The following is a 23,444-nucleotide window of genomic DNA, read 5'->3' as shown; positions in this document are numbered from 1 at the left end:
ACTTCAGCTTTGCCCTTTCCATTTGACAGTGGCCTTGTTGCAAGTTATGGATTGTATTCTTAGAAGGATATGCCTTCTGAATGACTGGAGATCTCACTTTCTTTAAAGCAAAGTTCCTGTAAGGCATGCTATAAGGTCAAGTCAAATTAGTTACTTTGAAGATCCTAAGAGTAATTGTGAAAGTAATTGTGAAAAAGTAGTGATTATTCTATAGAAACTATTCGCTATCACAGCTTCATACTCAATGGAGTGAAAGCTACCTACCCAAACAGAAGGCACTATGAAGATCTAGTCCCTTGCAGGTTTACTATCATTGGCTAGGAAACAAAAGTAATAATAATTTCCTATCCAAACTTTAAGTATTTTAAAAGGCTTTGATCATATAAAACTCAAACCACCAGCAGATTCTATTTTAATTTACTTGTTTGTTTAATATTCTATGTTGCTATATCTATGAGACTTTGATCCAGAGGCAGAGGCCTGACAACCAACTCTGTTGTATGTAAAAGAATGTGTGCTTAACATCCTCCTTTATATTCCATTATAAATTTGTTTCATTTAACTCATTAACAATTTTGAGTCAAGGCCAGTAAGTTTAAACCATTTGCAAGCAATGTTTTTTAGAGCAAACTGGCTGTATCAAAAGATTGTTCAGATAAAGTGTCTAATGCAATACAGGAAAAAGCTGGATAATCACCAATTACAAACACACTGAAACGAGATGCTTAAATACTTTTAAATTCATTTATTACCTGTGCACAAGAGGTAGCTACCAATAAAAACTCATGAGATATACAGTATGTTTCTATACGGTGGTTAAAAGGTATTAGAATATCACACTAAAAGACATGTCTTACTACTAATTTTTTCCCCTGGCCTTTTTTGTTTACTTATCATTTCATTCTACTGCAATGTGTAATTTTCTAGAAATGAGCTGTCTCTATTGTATATGTTGTATTTATAGTTCATACAAATAAAAGCAAAAATGGTAGATTACTCAAGTGGTATAAATCTTACAGCATTTTGCTAGCAAAAAAATACATGCTGAAATCACCATAAGCAGCACTGGTACCCACAAATTATAGCCTTCAATTTTTTCCTTTTTAATTTGTACCCTACATAAATTACTACTGAAGGCTAATGGTTTAGTAGTAAATAAATTGGACAATTGTAAGTCAGACAAAGCCTGCTCAACCAACCGTGAAAGCTGATATTGTTTCAAAAAAATTAAGACATAATGAAGAACAAGTGATGCATGCAACTGCATGAAAATGCATCAATTCCCCATTTGAAGAAAACTACTGCACTTGACCTTAAAATGCATGACTGATTTTAGTTATAACAAGACAATCCCAAGAGTCAGAATGAAATAAAGCAACTATTTTAAAGATTTAAGAGCTGTTATCAAAAATAAATTACATTTTTTTCAAGTTAAAGAAACACTGCTATGAAGGCTGAGAGGCGAGCAGCCTTTCAATAGCTGCACTGATATCTCCTCCTGTTGCTATTAGAGCTTGTAAGTTTGCTTCATGGTTCAAAAAGCCCATTGCACTCAGCTGCTCCAGTTGTTGCCGAAATCTAACTTCTGGATTTTGTAACTGCTAAGAAGAAAAATCTCAAGCTATAAAAACATAATACACATTTGGCAAAGTACAGGATTTAAACATAACTGGTTCTGAAACATTTCTTTTCTTTACTAATTTCTGAATGCATCTTTCTCAAGTTCTCCAAACTAGACTATGACAAATTTCATTCACAATTGAATTATTGATCAAACAAGTATCAAATTTTAATATCTTTAATATCTTCGCTTATGTGACATTTTTTAGCTACAAGAAAACCTGCTTGTTTGATAAAAAAGGAACAGTTAAATCTGATAAATGTGTCTCAAGATGTGCATGCAGACTTTTTCTTTTTAATTTTTTTTTTAATGAAAGAGTCTAACCAAGTAATGAGGGACAGCAGGCTTTCAGAATTTCACTGTTGGCAACAGTGAATGAAGTAGGCTTTTTTTTTTTCCCTTGACATAAGTCACCTCTTTAATGCTCCAAGTATTTGTTGACTAAATTTACCAAAATTCTAGTTAGAAAAATTCAGCCTCAGGCTAAGTGACAGCTGTTCTTTATGAGTTGATCTTGCTCAAATAAACTGCTCATAAACTAATGGCAAAATTCTCAATAATTTCAGTTGTATGATCTTCAACTCGGAGGCATTTTTGAAACAAAAAAATTATATGAAAATAATATGGTTTAGGTATATAGGGTCAGAACAATACTGAGAAGCAACTTTTTGGAATGAGTGAGACAGCTTACATATCAACACAAGATTTTTGCAGCTATTGCTAATTTTCTGTTTGTCCTACTTAGTTTCATCTGTTGAGAAATTCCTATTAGTATTTAAAAACTGTGTATACTCCCAAACCAATAAAATGCAAATATACTGGCTGAAATTTAAACATTCTTCTCCTCCCTCACCTGCTTCCCCCAAGCAAAACCAAACAGAATACTGAATTGGTAGCATAAAATCTGGTAGGATAAAAATATCTATGGGAACATGTTTTCCTACAGCTACGCCTGGGCCCAGACCTGTTCAGTATCTTTATCAATGACCTGGATGAAGGCATTGAGTGCACCCTTAGCAAGTTTGCAGATGACACTAAGCTGGGAGGAAGTATCGATCTGATTGAGGGTAGGGAGGCTCTCCAAAGGGATCCGAACAGGCTGGACCGATGGGCATGAGGTTTAACAAGGCCAAAATGCTAGGTCCTCCACTTGGGACACAAAAACCCTGTGCAGTGCTACAGACTAAGGGAAGAGTGGCTAGAAAGCTGCCTGGAGGAGAAGGCCCTGGGGGTGTTGATTGACAGCCGACTGAACATGAGCCAGCAGTGTGCCCAGGTGGGATCTTGGCTTGTATCAGAAATGGCGTGACCAGCAGGTCCAGGGAGGTTATTCTGCCCCTGTATTCGGCACTGGTGAGACCACACCTCGAATACTGTGTTCAGTTCTGGGCCCCTCGCTACAAGAAAGATGTTGAGGCTCTGGAGTGTGTCCAGAGAAGAGCAACAAAGCTGGTGAGGAGGATGGAGAACAAGTCTTACAAGGAGTGGCTGAGAGAGCTGGGGTTGTTTAGCCTGGAGAAGAGGAGGCTGAGGGGAGACCTTATTGCTCTCTACAACTACCTGAAAGGAAGTTGTAGAGAGGAGGGTGCTGGCCTCTTCTCCCAAGTGACAGGTAATAGGACAAGGGGAATGGCCTCAACGTGCGCCAGGGGAGGTTCGGACTGGATATCAGGAAAAAATTTTTCACAGAAAGGATCATCGGTGACTGGTACAGGCTGCCCAGGGAGGTGATTGAGTCACCATTCCTGGAGGTATTTAAAAGACAGGTAGACGAAGTGCTCGGGAACATGGTTTAGTGGTGGATAGGAATGGTTGGACTTGATGACCTAGAGGTCTTTTCCAACCTAGTGATTCTATGATTCTACCACCACTTTCTCATGGTTACATAAAATAACATTCTTTCTGTCACATCAGCAAGCTGAACTGCCTTATTCTGTGTCAACAGAGGAGGTAAGAGCAGTGCTGTCCCTTTTACCAGCAGTCTGCCATTATACTAGATATGTACCGCAGTGTAATGGTGCTGTTTCACACAGCACTCTTGAGATACCTCTACACTGTTACGGGTGTGCCCCCTCTAAAGTCAGTCTTGCTCACCACCCTACACTTACTTTTAAAGCTTCCACCTTTGCTCGACTTCTGGAGCTCTCCAGAAAGCCTGAATCCCACTTGGCATACCAAGTTGGACCACCCCCTCCAACTAGAATACAGTGACCTACTTTACCTGAGCATTTGCACCAGCAAGTGCCTGCAACATTTGTTGGACAAACTGCTGGTGACCAGGTTCAGCAGACCCTGATGTTGGACTTGTATTTTCACTAGGAACAGAGCTAGGTACAGTGGACCCTGTAGGAACTCCAATGCTTCCCAATCCACCTAAACCAGGATTGAATCTGCACAAATAACAAGGAGAAATACATCACTGACATAGAAAATGGCTTAGTTGTAATATCTCTTCCCATTATATGTAATTACTAATTAAAAATTCTGTCAAATAAAAAATGGATGACAACTTAAGTAAAGCACCAAGACAAAGACCATAGCCATCATTGCTTAAAAGTGCATTGCAGACAAGTGTGACAGATTCTAAAACAAGTTTAGTGAAACTAGAAACAAGAGGAACAGTCTATAAAAACTAGATAAACCTCTATGTGTAAAAATTAAAGACAAAAAGCTGAAAAAAAACCCAAACACAAGAGAAAAGCTCTTGTATACATTTGTATGACAAATTCTTACCCTGGTATAAGTCCTGGTGCTTCTGTTGCTAGTGTCTGCAAGCCCTGCTGAATCTGTAGCAAAGCCTGCATTGCTCTAGGGTTTGACATAGCTGATAATGTGTCAGGATTTTGCATCTAAAAACAGGAGAGAAACTCATAATTGAATAATATACAGACATTCAAAGTTGGTTTATAGAATCTGATATCCTTTCATAACTTGTTTTTCAACTCTGTATTTGAATGTTTACATTAAAAACTTCAGATTTTTTTTTCTTGAGAAAACTTTCACAGGAAGTGATCAACAAGCTCCCTAGATTCCTTTTAAATAAAGAAAACAAGAGAAGTATTTCTCATTACTTCTTCTAGTAGACTTTATCATCTTCCAAAGCCACAGGAGTGTATTAGTTCAATGTAATTCTAAATTAGTCTCCTATATCATACTACCGGTAAGCAACAGGGCTGAATACAGTGAAACCTGTCTAGTAGGTATCTAATACAGAAAGTTAAAAAACGTGTTTTTCTAGCTAAATTCATACCACAACTATTTGATCATGATAATTTGTGCATGTGTTCATCTGTAGTGCCATCAACACCTACAGACATACAAATACTCTGCAAAACATACTAGCAAACATATAATATTCAAGTACCCTCACTCTACTGCAAATTCAACTAATAACTGGCTTTTGCATCCACAGATAAAATACGTGCTTTTGATTTCTGAAATTAAATGCCTGGAACCCAGACTATTTTAGATACAAAATCAAAACTAATGGCTTATGCTCACGTCTGCTTATAGATGCAAATGTAATCGATAAGTTAATTTTTTCAGTTAGAGGTCTCAGTAGCCAGGCCTGCTCCACATAGCAGACAGCTCGATTAATCTCAGCAACCTTGACTTGGTAATTAGACCTAATTCCTTCTGCTGCAAAAACATTTTTTTGATTCAAAGAACTGCACAAATCAATGTTAAGCTTCCTCTGGTGCAAAACAGAAGAGCAGAATAGAGCACAAAGACCAAATGTTGAACCTGTCCTGAAATAAGGTCTGTAATGAGACTTGAGCACAGCAAGTTTTTAAACAGTCTCTATTTGTCTCTTGGATTTGTATCTTCATGATAGCTAAAAGTCAGAGAAGAATAACTAAATGTATAGCTGGTGAAGTTAATCCAAATCATTAAAGGAAGAAAGCATTTTAGATTCATTGAAGTAAGCTGCTGTGATTACATTTACTTTATTTAAGAAAATAACCTTTAGGTCATGACTTACTGACTGATATTTAGAGTTGTTTTTACAGAAAACTGACCCAGTAAGTCTGGATACAGCTGCACCTAGACTTCTCTCTGAGAAGGAGTTTAGAAAGCAAGGGGGTTCATCAACAGAAGGGTCTCCCTGGCAGTTTTATCTGACTCTGACATTCTTTATGCAGTAAATAATCAAGTGTACTTTGCCACCGAATCTTGTTAAACCAATGTTGCTTTTATCACTGCAAGATGTTAACTATTATATCAGACAAGTTTATTGTTGCTTCTCTGTTATGAGTGAAGTGATTCCCTCTCATTCCTTCCATGACAATGAGTGAGGATATATGGGCTGTGATATTGTCAACATTCTGAGAACACTTAGGTATTTCTCCAGCTTACTTAATCTGTTAATGTTGATCACCTGAACTAACATGGAGAAGACAGCAGAAAACTAGCTGGGCAGATAAACCCCAAGGTGATACTGATGGAAAGAAATATAGAAGCATTAACAGTGTCTGAGTGAGGATTAGGGGAATGGGAAACAAAGTGAAAGTTGCAGTGAGTGCCTACTATCTATCACTGAGTCAGAATGATCGAACTGATGAGTTACTCTATAGGCAATTAGGAGAAATCTCTGGATAGATAGCTCTTGTCTTGAGGCTCTGATGACGCCTCAAACTGGGGAAGTTACTAGAAAGGGGGAGCTGTCTCCGCAGGTATGAGTTTGCCTTCGGCGCGCTTGCGCGCTAGGATCAGTATTTTGAAGATTTTGAATCTTAAATAGACACAGTGACAAATAGTTTCTTAAACTGACATATGGAAGTTTTACATTCATTTTCGATATAGCCAAGTGACTCCAGTACTCTGAAGTTCCAAATATATGCATTAAAAATGTTATTATGAGTTTTACAATGTTAAAGTGTTTATGTCCTACATATAATTTACACTGTTACCTGTGTATAATATAATGCTCAATGATATTGTATGAAGAAACAAAGCCGTGCCACGTCCTGTGTGACTTTCATGTTAAAAAGAGAGGGAGGAAAATTATATACAGATTCTGAATGTATGTGAAGAGAGATCATAAAATTGACTTTTCCTTCTAGGTTACTTGTTTAGCATCAGCTTAATGATAAAATTTAATATCTCAAATAAAAACATTTTACCACTTTAAAAATAGAATTACTATGGAAGCATTCCATAGCTGGGAATCAGATTTTCAAACAAAAAACCACACACACACACACACACACACACCATAGCCCCCCCCTTAATCCATACTTAAATTTAGTATCACCAAATTAGATCCTTTCCCAAAACATTAGTGATTTTCCTATCCATCAGATAGGAAATTCCAGATTTGTATCCCTGTTTTAGTATCAATTATACGAATGGCTTTTAATTCTAGAGTCAAATATCCTTTCTCCCTTATCCTTAAGTTATTCTGGAATTACCTTTTCCTGCAATAGTCTGATTCATCAAGTGATTTGTTGGCTTGGTCTACTATTGGGATAATTTCTCAGAAACTATTTAAATTGATGCAGTAAATTTTCACTAAACCAATTAAACAACTGTTAAAAGATTTTAAAACTGGAATAGCGAAAAATAGCTAAAGCCTATCCCAAGTTTTGTCTTCAATTTATTACAGTAAAAATTATTTCAAGCATGTTTAACCACTGAAACTTTCCTTGGTCATGCCGTTTCCTTTTCCACACGTTAGAACTTGACCCTACAAAGTGTTCCGATACAGCTAGTGAGATATTGTCCTATTGAGTGGCAGAATGAGGGCCATTATGAAATAACATTTTGTACTGCAATCAAGTAGTGATTTCAAGCAGAAATCAAACAGATCAAAGGACAAGATGTTCCTCATCCATGGCTCTTAGCTTATATGCTAGTTTATGCTGACTATATAATTTTACACTGCTGTATCGTATTATTATTTGGAGTACAGTTTGTACTGAAATAGTACAAATACTGTCTGCTTTAACTTAGTGTAGATTTATAAGTTTTCATGTTTACATGTCAGATGAGAGAATTAATCATCTGTGTTACTTACTGAGAATACCTGAAGGACAAAGAATACAAATTCATATAAAATAATAACTTGCAAATCATAAAAAGCTCTTAATTAAGCAAAGTGGAAGTTGTGATGGTAGTTTCATCATCTTAATTTTGGTATAGATAAAATGGGAAAGGGTATTTATTTGCCTATACTGAAAGTGTCAAGGTAGAAAATACCCTGAAACATGACAACATGCTTGTAGTTCAGAATACAGCTTATACACAATGCATAGAAAATGAAAATGATCCAGCGAAGGATTTTGAGTTCTTACTTCTCCATAGGCTGTTTTTATTTTTAACATGATCTTTTCACTTTTCATTTGTTTACTCTTGGTTTTACTTTTTTCCCCCACTTCTTTCCTTCCTCCTGTGCTTTTTTTTCTTCTTTCTATAATCATCTATTATGGTAGATGGGGACAGGGTAGTCCTGCTTATAGGTACAAATTGGGGGATGAGAGGCTGGAGAGCAGCCCTGTGGAAGGAGATCTGGAGGTTTGGGTTGATGGCAAGTTGAAGATGAGTCAACAGCGTGCCCTGGCAGCCAAAAGGGCCAACCTTGTCCTGGGGTGCATGAAGCATAGCATAGCTAACCAGTCGAGGGAGGTGATCGTCCCACTCTACACTACACTGGTGCAGACCCACCTTGAGTATTGTGTGCAGTTTTGGGTGCCTCAATATGAGAAGGACATAAGACTATTAGAGTGTGTCCAGAGGAGGGCAAACAAGATGGTGAAAGGTCTCAAGGGCAAGATTACAAGGAGTAGCTCAGGTCACTTGGTTTGTTCAGCTTGGAGAAGGCTGAGGGGTGACCTCATCACAGTCTCCAACTTCCTCAAGGGGAGCAGGGGAAGGGGAGATATTGACCTCCTCTCTCTTGTGACCAGTGATAGGACACAAAGAAATGGAATGAAGCTGCATAAGGGAAGTTCAGATTGGACATTAGGAAAAGGTTTTTCACTGAGAGGGTGGTTAGTCACTGGAACAGGCTCCCCAGGGAAGTGGTCATGGCACCAAGCCTGTCAGAGTTCAAGGGGGGTTTGGATGATGCTCTTAGTTATATGATTTACTTTTAGGTAGTTCTGTGAGGAGCGGGGAGTTGGATTCGATCTTTATGGATCCCTTCCAACTCAAGATATTCCATGATTCTGTAATCTGCACAACTTTTCTGCATCAACTTCTCATCCTAAATAATATATTTTAGAATATGTTTGATATTAGAGACAGCAGTTTAATTTTTATGCCATTCCTTTTTCCTCGCCTACAATTATAGCATTTACTGCAGCAGTGCAGCTTCTTTATGTACAGACAAGTAACTTCATACAGTACAAAGTGCTTATTAATAAACAGATCAAGATTCAAGCTAGACAGAAATCTTGCACAACTCTCCTTCCAGTGAAGTGTCTAAACTTCAACAGCCATATCAGACCACTAATGTGAACTCTATTATAAACTGATGAGTTACTCTATAGGCAATTAGGAGAAATCTCTGGATAGATAGCTCTTGTCCTTATGGGAGACTTCAACTTCCCAGGCATCAAATGGGAATATTGTACTGCTGTGATGAGCAGGTCTGGGAAATTCTTGAAGTTTGTGGAAGATAACTTCTTGACACAAGTACTCAGTGAGCCAACTAGGGAAGATGCCAGGTTAGACTAATTGTTTGTGAATAGAGAAGGACTTGTGGGGGATGTGATGGTAGGTGGCTGTCTTGGCCACAGTGATCAAGAAATGATTGAGTTTAAAATTTTCAGTATAATGAGAAAAAAGGACAGCAGAGTTCCTATCCCGGATTTCAAAAGAGCAAACTTTAAGCTACTCAGGGAGCTACTTAGCAGTGTCTTCTGGGAATCTGCCTTTGAGGGCTTAGGAGTCCATGAGTGCTGGTCAGTTTTTAACAACCACCTTTTAAAACCACAGACATGAGCAATCCCATTGTGTCATAAGTTAAGCAAGCAGGGCAGAAGAGCAGCTTGGCCGAACAGGGAACTCCTCATAGAGCTCAAGAGGAAAAAGAACCTGTATGATCTCTGGAAGTGAGGTCAGGCTTCACAGGAAGATTACAGAGCTGTGGTTCTTAGATGCAGGGAGAAGACATGAAAGGCCAAAGCTCAACTAGAGCTGAAACTGGCCAGTTTTATGTCAGACAACAAGAAGGGCTTTTAAAAGTATGCTAATAGCAAGAGGAAATCCAATGAAAACATTGGACCGATACTTGTTGAAGATGATCACCTGACAAATAGGGGTAAAGAAAAAGCAGAGGCATTCAATGCTCTTTTTTTTTCCTCAGGCGAGTCCTATCACCTGAATGTTCAAAAGTCCATGGGGCCCAATGAGATTCATCCCAGCATACTGAAGGAGCTAGCGGATGTTACAGCAGGACCCCTCTCGATCATCTACCAATGGTCTTGGGAGCCTGAGGAGGTCCCCACTGCCTGGAAGCTAGTCAATGTTATTCCAATTCACAAGAAGGGCTTGAAGGAAGTCCCAGGAACCTACAGACCTGTTAGTCTACCCTCAGTACCTGGGAAAATTATGGAGAAGATCATACTGGGTGCTATTGAAAGGCATTTAAAGGACAGTGCAATCATCAGGCACAATTCACAAAGGAAAAGCCCTGTTTAACTACTTTGATATTTTTCTACGATAAGGTCACCCACCTGGTGGATGAAGGGAAGGCGGTGGGTGTAGTTTTTCCTGGATTATAGGAAGGCTTTTGATACTGTCCCTCACAGCATCCTTCTGGACAAGTTGTCCAACTGTGAGATAAGTAGGTACACTGTGAGCTGGGTGAAGACCTGGCTGAATGGCAGAACTCAAAGGGTTGTAGTGGATGGGGCTACATCTGGCTGGAGACCAGTCACCAGCAGTGTTTCTCAGGGCTCAGTTCTTGGGCCTGTTCTGTTCAATATTTTATCAATGATCTGGATGCAGGAGTTGAATGCACCATTAGCAAGTTTGCTGATGATACTAAACTGGGAGTTGCTGTTGACTCTCTCAAGGGCCAAGAGGCTCTGCAGAAGGATCTGGACAGATTGGAGTATTGGGCATTAATGGCATGAAATTAATGTTGTTATTTATTTTACTCATAACACTGCCTACATGCAGTGAGATCCTGCCTAATGATTCTTTGCTTAGTCCTATTTAAGGACACAGTCCTCGTACCCACTGTGACATTTAAGATAAAGCAAATACTGGGGTTGCAACCACAATGGTCTAAGAGGGAAAGCTGGTGTTTAGGCAATCTTTATAGGCAAATATCTTCAAGAACCCACTCCACGTCTTTTGAATTGGCTTATGACTTGCCACTTTCAAGGCATGCTGTAAGGTCTCTTTACCCCAAATAATTAGGGCAGGGTGGAGGAGATATGAGAAAAGTACTATAAAAGTTTATCTTAATAGTGGGAAAAGTAATAATATTTTTTCTTTAATTTGAAAAAAAAAATCATGTAGGAAACAGGTATTCTCTGGCTGGTGTGCAATAAGAAAAGTCATTTATTCTAAGCAAAATCAACAGCAAATCAAAGCAGTTGTGCTAGTCAGACAAAAACATCCACTAAAAGCCAGAATTAGATTTTGAAAGGGATGGAGAGATAAATCAAGCATTTAATTATCAAGGGATATGCAACTCAATGTCTAAAGCTAATGAAAACACATGGAACAGATCCTAGCTTTAAGTGAAATGAAGGAAAAACACCAGTTTATTGCAAAAATTGCTCACTGAATTTCAGATGTTTATTAACAATGCTTAGCATGTTATCTTACTTGTTGAAGGAAAGTAGGAAGCTGTTGTCTCATTTGCTCCTGAAGTTGAGGATTTCCAGCAAATAAAGGATTATTCAACATCATCTAGGGGACAAAAATATTTAACATCATAGATGAAGCAGTAGATCGAATAGTAAATACTAGAGTGGATTTTAAGACAACTATTTACTACATATGAATCAGAGAACAAGATAATAGCCTATGATAACCTCATAGTAATTATCTCCCATTTCCTCTTTGGCCAAAATTTGTTGTGAAACAATGAATCACCAGCCTGAGAACTGACTGAAAGAACTGATGGCATGGAGTTGGGTTTTATTTTTCATTTGGTATTTTTGAGTGTGGGTTTTTTTGTGGGTTTGGTTTTCTTTGATGGGTTGAGGAGGCTGTTAAATTTTTGAAGTGAATCCTTGCCAGATCCTCACCAAAGCAACCTCATTTATGTAACAAGAAAAGCCTTTTCTGGTCAGCCCCCACTACAGATATGATGGTTTCCCTGTAAACATCGTCTGTAAAAAGCCTGGGATATTTTCTAATTAAGTATTTAATAAACAAAAGATAATATTATCTCAGTTCAAGATTTGACTTTGGATATTTTTGCTGTAAGTAAAATTGGAAAGCACTTTTACAATACCATCCACAAAACAGCAGTAAGTATTAGCACTTTTATTGTGAGCAAGCATCACAGATGAGAAATGAAAACCAGAATAACAGCTAGATATGGCACCAACTCCTTTCTACTTCTGTCCTCCCAAGCTAGGGTATCTGTTTATTTACTAGCAGATCTACCTTAATTTATAATCAAAGCATCTGTTTAGTTTAACTGGTTCTTATGCTAGGCCACAAAATTTTAGGGCTGTATGAATAATATAAAAACTTAAAAGTTGCTACAAGAGAATGCCTGACGATATTCTGCCAACTACAAATTGAAGAAACTTACTGCAACAGATTGCTAAAGGTAGCTAGGCAATAATTTCAATAAGTCAGGAATTAACATACTTTAAAAACTGGACCATTCACAATAGACAAGTCAGTGTTGAGAAGTTGGCACAATTACTCTGTAGTGAAAATATAACTGTATCATAAATTCAGTTCCTTTTTTTCACTTCAGTGCACACAACACATTGCTATACCAAAAAGAATTACCTGTACTGCAAGATCAGGATTCTGGCTCAATGACTGCATCATGCTTCTCATATAGGGTGCAGACAACATATTTTGCATAAGTTGTGGATTTTCTGTTATCTGCTGTAACAAGCTCTGCATTCCTGGCGTGTTGAACATACCAACTTTAAAAAAAAAAAAAAAAAAAAAAAGTAAAAGGTCGCTTTAGTAAAAATCTTTACCATAAACAAATTAATTAGACTGCCTAGAACTGGGATACAAATGTGTGGGTTTGTTTGGGGTGGGGTGTGAGGAGTTTGTTTGTGTTTTCTTAAATGAGCTTTAGCTCCTTAAATACATCTCAACATGTTTCTGCTTATACAGATGCATCTGCCCTAGAAAAAAGTTTAATCAGAGGTCATACCAAACAAGCAGTCTCACTGAGTATCTACAATATTAGCTGTTTTCTCATCTATATATTCCCTACTTTTTGGCAGTACACAAATATTGTTAGTACTCTTGGTTTACTTTTCATGTTTGTTTTTCTACAGAGGACTAATACTAGTCAAATGTTCTACAGAAATAAACAGCAATACAAACTTTGAATCAAAACATCTCTTTCTAATAAAAGTATCATTTCAGCACTCCTAAATATATGCAAATATATACAATTGCAATAAGAGACACACCTCCTAGTCCAGGTCCCAAATTTGGTATAGTTGAGCTCTGTCCCGTATTGGCAGAGGTGCTGTTTCCAACATTATAACTGCCACTGCTCTCACCACTGATGCTGGTACTTGAGGAACTCTGAGAGCTGGACTGAGGAGCCCAGGGATTTGGTAAAGGATCTCTATTTTCTGTACGAGATGGCCGAGTGTCCCTTCCTGATGATGCATCACTTACTAAGGAAGCAAATGGGTTACCTCCAAACTACAGAAGGAGAAACAAACACAATAACATCTATTAGTCAACTATTTTTTGAGTCTGATAGAAATGGCAAGTTACTTTTCCAAAATTACACAAGAAGATAAATGTTGATGGCTCTTAATCAATTATAATAACCATCCTAAAATAAGCCACTGTAAGTATTCTGAAAAGATACCAACACTGAAAGAGATATTATCTCCAACAACAACAACAAAGAGATAAATTAATCAAATCTCATTTTAAATGCAGTGTTTAATACTACAGTAGTACTTCGAACACAGTAAGATTATATCTTGCATAGTGGTTTCCAACTTGGAAAAAATTCAAAGTCTTTTTTCTTCACACCTTAGGTTCCAAGTTATTAAACACACTCTTAATTTTTCCTGGACCTCAGGAATTTTATAAGTCCAAGAATTAAAAATAAATAAATTGAGAATATATTTTAATGTTAAGAAGTTTTTTGTTATATAAGTTATCAAACTCACAAAACAATCTTTATTCCTTCAAGTTTAAAGAGCAGAGGAACAAGCCACATGTTGACTTCAAGCTTCGAGAAATCAAGTTTTGTGAAGTACACATTTGAAAAGTTACATTATTTATCTTCTTTAATTTCGAAAAAAAAACCCAAAACACCCAACCCCCCCCCAAAAAAAAACCCTAACCTAAACCCAAAATCTATTTACTTTTAGTGGCCCCTACAATTATCTCTCACCTGTTCCTGTGCTGCATTCAACATTGGCTCCTGAATATCTGTGTACATACGTCGCAAAGCATTGTAGCCACCTGGTATACTTTCAAGGTTGCTTAAGGCTCGGTCTTGGTTTCGCATCATTTCCTGCATCATTGCAGGGTTTCTAGCAAGTTCTAGTGTCTAATGAAGTAGAAAATTTAATTCATATTAATAACAAAATCCATTCTAAAGTGAAAACATCAGCATTTAACAGTATCTCAGTTACTATTTTCTAACTCCATTTGAAATTAGGATTAAAGCCAACTCAAGATGTCAGTTTAGCAGGAAGGGAGTCAATGGATATTTAGCCAATATTCTGCCACAACTGTCAGTATGCTGGCTAAGTTAGAAAGCATTGACCTGACATTTGGCCTTGTTGAACCCCATACAGTTGGGTTGTCAGCTGTGTCACCTTCTTAAAAGAACACCCCTTAATTCCTTTGAGGTATGTACCTGGTGTTTCCCTCTTGGCTCCTATTACCTCAGCAGCCCCTGGCTCATCTCTGTACAGCTTCAACTGTGCTCCAGTGTATCCAGCACATCTCAGAGACACAGGCTGAGGGTCCATGCTAGCACACTGTCCCTCTGACCTTGGCGTGTCATCCCACAGCTTGTCTCAGGCAAGCCTGATATTATCCCTCTCCCCCTTCATGTCTAGCTTAAAGCTCCGTCAATAAGCCCTGCAAGTTTGTGAGCAAAGACCCTCTTTCCCCTTGGAGAAAGGTGAATCCCATCAAACACCAGCAAGCCTGGTGCTGTATAGGCCATACCATTATTGAAAAACCCCAAATTATGGTGATGACACCAGCCACGGAGCCATGTGTTAATAGACTGGCCGTGTCTCATTCTTTCAGTGTCACTGCCCACAACTGGAAGGAGAGAAGAGGAAATAACCTGTGCTCCAGATTCCCTTACCAACCATCCCAAGGCCCTGAAGCCTCTTTTGACTGTCCTTGGACTACGTGTTGCAGCCTCATCACCTCCCACATGGAGGAGCAGTAACGGGTAATAGTCCAAGGGCCATACCAGGCTAGGAAGTTTCCTAGCAATGTCCTTAACCTGGGCCCCAGGAAGGCAGCAGACTTCCCTAAGAGGAGGGTCTGTCTGTCTCTGTTCCCCTCAGAAGGGAGTTGCCTACAACTCTAACCCATTTTTTCTTCCATGTGGAGGAGGTCTTGATATGGGGGACAGGCCTCTGGTATAGATGGACTGTTATCCACATATCCCATTGACTGGTCTTCTGTCTCCAGAGCCTCATACCTATTATATAGAGGCATCTGGGAAGGTGAGGTGGGCAAGGAGGGCGTTCGCCTGCCACACTGAGCATGGACTTCACCCTTTTCCTTTGAGCTACTGCTTTCATCTTGGTGAGGGAGGGATACAGGATCCCCTTTATCTTGTGTTTTTTCTGGTGGCTGTTCCTGTGTCTGCCTCAGGAAGGGCAGAGCGTAGCTCCACCAGTCTACCTCTATCTCAGACTCCCTGATGCTCCTTAACCTTCCTACTTCCTCACATTTATCTGCCACTGGGCTGTGCAGACCATCCACCTGGTCAAGATATTCCATGATTCTGTAATCTGCACAACTTTTCTGCATCAACTTCTCATCCTAAAGAATATATTTTAGAATATGTTTGATATTAGAGACAGCAGTTTAATTTTTATACCATTCCTTTTTCCTCGCCTACAATTATAGCATTTACTGCAGCAGTGCAGCTTCTTTATGTACAGACGAGTAACTTCATACAGTACAAAGTGCTTATTAATAAACAGATCAAGACTCAAGCTAGACAGAAATCTTGCACAACTCTCCTTCCAGTGAAGTGCCTAAACTTCAACAGCCATATCAGACCACTAATGTGAACTCTACCAGGTGCTGTAAATGTTCGTTAGAAGTAAAATTCTGAGCATTATCCTATATAATTTAAAATACTTTATACTCCTAATAATTCCAAATAATGTAATTTTCAAAATTGTTTCCTTTAATTTTTTCTTGTTAATAGGTATCCAAGAAGAAGAAAATTCTGCTTTCTGTCTAATAGACCTGATTTACTTCAAGTCAGGCATCTTACCAGTTTTCATTTCACCTTAATTCCCAGTTCTGGCTAAACATCTTCAATTTGTGATTTTTTTCCATAGGTACTTGATTTAGTCAAATGTAGTCACTTAAACTTGCAAAAAAAACCCCTATAAACTAAAACAAACAAAAACCTCACACTCAAGTGAAAATGAACTTGCAGGGACCAGAGAATATTTTGAATCAAAATCAAAATACTGGCTCAAGCCAAGTTGAAACAAATTGAAAATACCAGTAAAAGATTTGGAACCATTTTAGCTAAAGTCAGTTTGAAATTATATCTTAGGTTAAAATGATGCAATTCTGAGTTCAGATAAGGCCTCAGGTGGTATAATTACATTAAAACTTACAACCAAGATCTCCAAAGTTTTGCTATAAACTAGACATAACATTCTTTATATTTCTGAACATTAAAACCAGAAGATAGCACATTCACCTTTCATGTTTTTCATTCATAAGGGAAGAAAGAAATAAAAATATTTACTTATACTTTCATATGTCCAAAAGGAAAAAATGAAAAAAAAAAAATAAAGAAAAAAAGTTTCCCTTCCCATTCCTGAGTTGAGATTAGGACTCTTGTTCTGGAGTCAATTAAAAAGTTTAAATTGAAAATGCTGCATGCTGAAGTGTAAATGGATAGACAACAGCCATCTTCTACTGTTGTTATGGGGCTCACTTTGTGAATACCCTGCCTTTAATATAGCAAACTATAGGAATAATGTTTTGCAAGAACCGGAGTGCAACATCCTTGTTAGTTCATCAATGACTGAGTGAGACTTGTCTTTACTCTCCAGAAGACATTAAAGAACTCCATAAAAGTAGCACTAGACAGGAATAGAACTCTGAGCTTCTGAACTATGGCTGCTAGTTCTTAGCTGGAATCACTCTTTCAAAGTCTAGAGAGAAAAAAAGAAGAAAAGAAAACAACAAAAAACCAACAACACTCATCAATTTTATTATCCTGAGCAGTAGACAGGCAGTTTCCAATTGGACTCTACTATCTAAGCATTATCCCTACTTATATTTGTTGTTTTATTCACACTATTATCTCCATAAACAGGAGTCTCTCTCTTTCTTCCCTCTGTTCAGGATTTCTGTCACCTCACCTTTGGTCTTGAAATTCTGTTAATTTTTATTTTATTTTTTTAAAAGGCATAATCTTCATTTGCTGAGTGTTCCTATATATGTTGCTACATACGCAATTTACAGCTTATTTCAAAGCAACTAGGATAAATATAGAATACTATTGAAGATTTGTACTGGAAAGAAGAGTGACAAATTACTCAGATTATGGGAAAATAGCAAGAGAATTGCTAAATTTTCAGAAGAAAGCATACTGGGAGTGTGCGTGTGTCTCCCCCTCCCCATCCCCCCAAAACAGGCTGCAGCAACTATAAAATAAGCTTTCTGTTTATGAACATTCAATTATTACAAATGTAAAGGGGACAAGTTATGGGAAAACAGCATTTCTCCCCCCCAACAGTCATATGCAACTAAGTTCTAAGAATAAGGATGACATAGTGGAGAACAAATCAGCTGATTAAAGAATTTCCTTGCAATTTATACTGGACTGCTTGGCTAATATATCAAGTGGTGAACCGGGAAAGGAGGACTGAGATTAATTGCTGAACAACGAGAACTGTATTCAGCACTGCCCAAATTAGAAGTGTGTATCTATTTCTTTAGCACTTAAAAACAGAATAAGCTTTTTATGTGGAGATAAACACGCACTTTTAGAATACAACTTCTTTCTTCTTTTAACAGAATTCTTTCTGCTGCCAATCAACAAGCATTATACAATTTTCACTTATGTCAAACTAAATAAGACAAGAAAAAATACTGTTCCACGGTGCTGGCACAGGGGATGATGATGGACAGATACCTTTTACTGGTGGTCGGGAGGGAAATCTATGTCAAGGAGGGACAGAACAGTAATTTAAAATTTACAGGAAGACAAATTTAAAGAATAGTGGAAGCTAGCCTGTTGGCTTTTGGCTTCGAGACATCTGAAGTAACCCAGCTTTGAATTCTTATCCCTAAATATAATTTAAAAATTTAGTGATGTTTTGAAACAGAGTGACTGGATTTCAGGAAAAGCTATATCCTAGAATTCCTAATTAAAAATTGCTCACAAATATTAATATATTGAAAGAAGGTATATCTTAAAATTACAAGCCTTGTTTGGGGAAAAGAAGGAAAAAGAAGTTCTTAAGGAACAGCAGATAATGAAAAACACAAAAGAACTGAAGTTTTTTAATTTGCATTAGACTATTAAAAAGACAGATTACTTCGATCCACCTAGTAATGTTTTATCTATTAGGACAAGATGCTGCAGTTACTATTTGGTCACAGAGTACACAGTTCTGAAAAGTAGTATCAATGTAGGTTACACCAATTCTAAACTGTGACCAGTCCCAAGGATGTTGTATTTGGAAATTCATTTTGAAGAGCTGGTCAGAACAAGAACCACCGCTATGCAAACAAACATACACAACTACAACAACCTAGGACAAATAAGTCAGTGAAGCTACAGCAAGACTTCCAGTATTATGATGAAATTTAAATGTTTGTTCTTATACCTACGATGTCTAATTTCTTGAAGTTCTATTCCACTGTTACCACCTTCATGCTATTAATTTTCAGAAGTAACTGATAACCATAAAAGGTTTGATGAAGCGAGGCTTCATGCTCGCAAGCTCTCGTCCTACTGGGGGATTTCAACCACCCTGACATATGCTGGAAAAGTAGCACGGCAAGCTGTAGGCAGTCCAGGAGACTCCTAGAGTGCATTGAAGATCATTTCTTAACCCATGTAATAGACAGCCCTACCCAATAGGATGCAATACTGCACCGGATGGTCACCAATGCAAGTGAGCTCATCGATGACATCAAAATTGGAGGCAGCCTGGGCTGCAGTAATGACACACTGGTGGAGTTCAAGGTCCTGGGGGATATGGAGCAAGCGAGGAGTATAGTCAGTACCCTACATTTCAGGAAGGCAGACTTCCAGCTCTTCAAGGAATTACTCAGTAGGACCCCCTGGGACATGGTCCTCAGGGACAAGGGAGCAGAACAGAGGTGGCAAATATTTAAGGATGCTTTCCATAAAGCACAAGAGCGCTCAGTCCCCAGATGTAGGAAATCAGGCAGGGAAGGGAAGAGAGCAGCTGATGCTGAAAGCCATTTCCAGGCACAGGAAGGACAAGAAAGCCATCAGGAGTAGTCAGCATGGATTCGCCAAAGTGAAGACATGCTTGACCAACTTGATAACCTGTGATGAAATAACTGGCTTTGTAGTTGAGGGGAGAGCAGTGGATATAGTCTAACTAAACCTCAGGAAGGCCTTTGACACAGTCTCTCAAAACATCCTCATAGACAAACAGTTGATATATATGGGCTAGGTAAACAGATGGTGAGGTGGACTGAAAGCTGGCTGAATGACCAGTTCCAGAGGGTGGCGATCAGTGGCACAAAATCTAGTTGGAGGCTAGGAGCTAGCACTGTACCCCAGGGGTCAATACTGGGTCCAATTCTGATTAACGTTTTCATTAATGATCTGGATGATAAACACACCTCACACAGCTGTTTTCACTACCGCCATCCATTAGCAGTGAAAGGCTCTGGCACTTCCTGCAGCCTGAGACATGGATGGTTGCTACCACCCTGTTCTTTCTTCTCAACACAATATATTTCTAACAGCATGCAGCTTATAACATGAACTTGAAAAATAAATAACTTTATCTTGCAAAACCTCCATTTCTTTCTTGATGCCCTCTGCCACATAAGGCATACCTTACATAACACATAACTTTAGAAGCAATCAGAAGTACCCACAGTTACATAAACTGGAAATATGCAGTATTTTGGAGAATTGTTATTTATATTAAACTCACTGTTGACCAGACAACAGAAGAAGATTTCAAGCAGCATTCAACTCTAAACTCAGAAGATATAATTATAGTCTTCAGTATCTTTCAAAACTATGCTGGTTTTTTTTTTGGCTTTACTATCAGCTTATTTCAGACACCAGCGGCTAGAAATAAAAACATCAGTTTCCTATAGTGACCTATTACAGATTGTCTAACAAGCCTAAATTCTTCAACAATATTTCAGCTCTCATCTAAGGACATCCATTTTTTGCTCTTTTGTTCACAGTTAGGGTATAATCAAAGGTCATGAACTTAGAGATCTTTCTACATACCTGTCTCATAATATCTGGATTATTCAGCATGTGACTGATTTCTGGATTCCTCTGTATCAGTTGCTGCATTTGAGGGTTAGCCATAATTAACTGCCTCATCAGGTCAGGATTTGAAAGCATGCTCTGAACAAATGGATTTTCCATTATCTGAACCATCATTTCTGGGTTGGACATAAGTTGTCGTTGCATCTGACTCTGTAACTCTGAAAAGTTTGATGCATTTAGGCCCAGGCTACTCAGGCTTGCCATACCTCCAAGGCCACCTTTAAGAGGAAAGAAAAAAAAAAATTAACCTTTCGGCTTCTAGTATATTTCTAAACACATCCAGGTTCTTTCTAAGTACAAAATACATAAACATAACCCACACTTCAAAATAATGACGCTCAACTGAAATTCTACCTTTGCAGGGTTGTTAAGGAGTCATCCACTAAGAGTTTGCTTCTTTACATAACGAGACACTTAGAAATCCAAATCGCATCTGAAATATAACTTGTTACAATTCTAACAGCTTTTCTTCTACTTTACTATACTTGAGGTACAAGGGATGTTTGAGTTTTGGGGCCTCAGGTTAATTCCCAACACTTTCCAACACATTTATAGTAATCATTTATAGACAGACCACCGCCACAAGGAATATCTTAATATGATGCATACTCCCTATTCTAAACAAAAAGTAGAGCTCTTCTTTTTGCTGATGCAACAAGAACTAATAATGCTTTAAATTCTCTTTCTTTGCAGAGTTCAGCAAACGCAAAAGTTTCACATTTTTAGAAGGTACTCGTCAGTCTGGAGAACTGTTTACAACCAAAAAAGGCAATTGCTTAACAGTTTTTCTGGATTTCTTGATTTGTTTTTTAAAAAGAAAGCAAACAATGAAAGAGCATGAATAACAAAACCCAGTAACTATGGAAAGAGATAATATTTTTAAATCAATAAACTTCTGTCTCTATTCCTGAAAGAGAAGACTGATATGCGGTCAGATTCAGAACCTGAGAAATACTGCTTGCAGGACAGGAGTAACTTTATTACTTCTGTTCCAAGTCTTAAGTTGATGTTATGGGTCCAACTTCAATACTCTCTTCAGGCCAATTCAAATGCAGTGTTAAGGAGGAGACTGGAAGGAGTTTAATTACCTGTAGTGCCAGAATATGAGATCAATAGCATCTTACTACTGAAGATGAAACAGCATAAGCCTGAGGTTCTGTACATAAAAATTAAGGAAACAACTTACCCTTTGATAACTTACTGATCAGAAACTTATTACAACCAATACCACAGTTTTTTGTAATCAGTAATTTTATCTTTTTTTTTTAAAGTCCCATTTACATTAGAATAAAGCTCCAGGGATACTTACCTGAAACCAAGATACCTAAGATAATCACCATGTTCCCTAAGAAATATTCTTACCCAAGCCAAAAGAGTTACTATTTGTTGAAGGTGGTGTTGAGGTATTACTGCTTGATATTGATGTAGCAATACTGCCAGTGGCATGTGTTTGTTGACCTGGATGGTCTTGTGATCTATAAAAAGCAAGTTAAAAAAAAAAATACAAGTTGAACAAGTTGTGGTAGGTTGACCCCAGCCAGTTAAATCCCCACACAGTCACAAGCTCATTTTCCCCACCGCTCTAGGCAGGACGATGGAGAGAGTTGGAAGGACAAAAGTGAGGGGGAAATTCATGGGTTGAGATAAAGACAGTTAAACAAGCAAAGGAAAAAAAAACACAAAAAAACCAGCAAAGTGATATGAAGGCAATCACTCACCACTTCCCACCAGCAGACCAATGTCCAGCCAGTCTCCGAGCAACAGCTACTTTGGAAAAGTTCCTCCCCAAGTTTTATTGCTTTGCATGACATTATATGGTATACAGTTTCTTTGGTCAGCTTGGTTCAACTGTCCCAGCTGTGTCCCCTTCCCAACCCTAACCTAGTCACTGCAGGGGGGGAGCAGGCACAGAGCAAAAAAGGCCTTGATGCTGTGTGAGCGCTGTTCAGCAACAGTTAAAACATCAGTGTGTTATCAACACCGTTAGGTCAAAAATCCAAAACACTACACCATACATGATGCTATGAAGAAAATAAAAGACCATCCGAGCAAGACCCAGTACAGAAGGTCTGGCATTTAATATAATGCAATAATAATATTTAATACAGGAACAGCATTATACCTGAGAATATTAATTTCCATTTTTATTATTTATTGTAAAAAAGAAAACCAAACGTATTATCTCTACATATTTTCCTGGCCACAATCAAACAGGAAGTACACAGACAGTGGAAGCAAGGACGGGTAACCTCCGAGTCTCTCTAACTCAAACAGAGTTCAGAAAGACAAAACCCAAATGGAATTGAGTCTGGCAAGGGATGTCAAAGACAACAAGAAGAACGTCTATAAGTACATAGGAGAAAAAAGGAAGATTAGGGGAAATATGGGACCACTGCTTAATGAGACAGGGGACCGGTTTACACAGGACACAGAAAAGGTTGAGGTACCAAATGCCTTCTTTGCCTCAGTCATTACTAGCAAGAGTGGTCTTCAGGAATACCAGGCCACTGAGACCAGATATTAGGAAGAAATTTTTTACTGTGAGGGTGGTGAGGCACTGGCACAGGTTGCCCAGGGAAGTCATGGATGCCCCAACCCTGGAGGTGTTCAAGGCCAGGTTGGATGGGGCTTTGAGCAACCTGATCTAGTGGGAGGTGTCCCTGCCCATGGCAGGGGGGTTGGAACTGGATGGGCTTTAAGGTCCCTTCCAACCCAAACCATTCTATGATTCTACGATTTGTACCCTGTAATATTCCAACAACCATCCCAGTATAAGTAAGATCCCAAGATTTAGTACTAAATTCAGTGCTGCACAAACAATTCTGTATTTTCATAGTCACATCACATTCACTGATGGTACACATGGGGCAAATAAATGTTTGAATTTTGTCTCTAGCTATTTACTATTGACCATGCTCTGAGGCAAGACAGGGCATTTTTCAGACCCAAAAGATACAA

General features: G+C 38.3%; 1 protein-coding gene across 2 annotated transcripts in view; it reads right to left on the bottom strand.

Annotated features, from left to right (window-relative positions):
• Positions 1–1,445: 1,445 nt before the first annotated feature.
• The window catches only part of LOC128850266 (ubiquilin-1-like), a 36,342-nt gene continuing 14,343 nt past the window's right edge, over positions 1,446–23,444 (bottom strand). The window contains exons 3-11 of one of the 2 annotated variants that reach the window (XM_054053276.1): positions 21,849–21,961; positions 20,442–20,704; positions 14,148–14,306; positions 13,198–13,438; positions 12,551–12,693; positions 11,405–11,488; positions 4,355–4,470; positions 3,843–4,011; positions 1,446–1,601 (exon numbers count right to left, since the gene is read on the bottom strand). In XM_054053276.1, coding sequence (XP_053909251.1) covers positions 1,446–1,601; positions 3,843–4,011; positions 4,355–4,470; positions 11,405–11,488; positions 12,551–12,693; positions 13,198–13,438; positions 14,148–14,306; positions 20,442–20,704; positions 21,849–21,961 — 1,444 coding nt within the window. The remainder of the gene's footprint in view (positions 1,602–3,842; positions 4,012–4,354; positions 4,471–11,404; positions 11,489–12,550; positions 12,694–13,197; positions 13,439–14,147; positions 14,307–20,441; positions 20,705–21,848; positions 21,962–23,444) is intronic. The other variant, XM_054053277.1, reaches the window with a different exon arrangement.

Source organism: Cuculus canorus, chromosome W (assembly GCF_017976375.1).
Source record: "Cuculus canorus isolate bCucCan1 chromosome W, bCucCan1.pri, whole genome shotgun sequence".
In the NCBI taxonomy this organism is placed as follows: Eukaryota; Metazoa; Chordata; class Aves; order Cuculiformes; family Cuculidae; genus Cuculus; species Cuculus canorus.
This window is presented reverse-complemented; position numbering and strand designations above follow the sequence as displayed.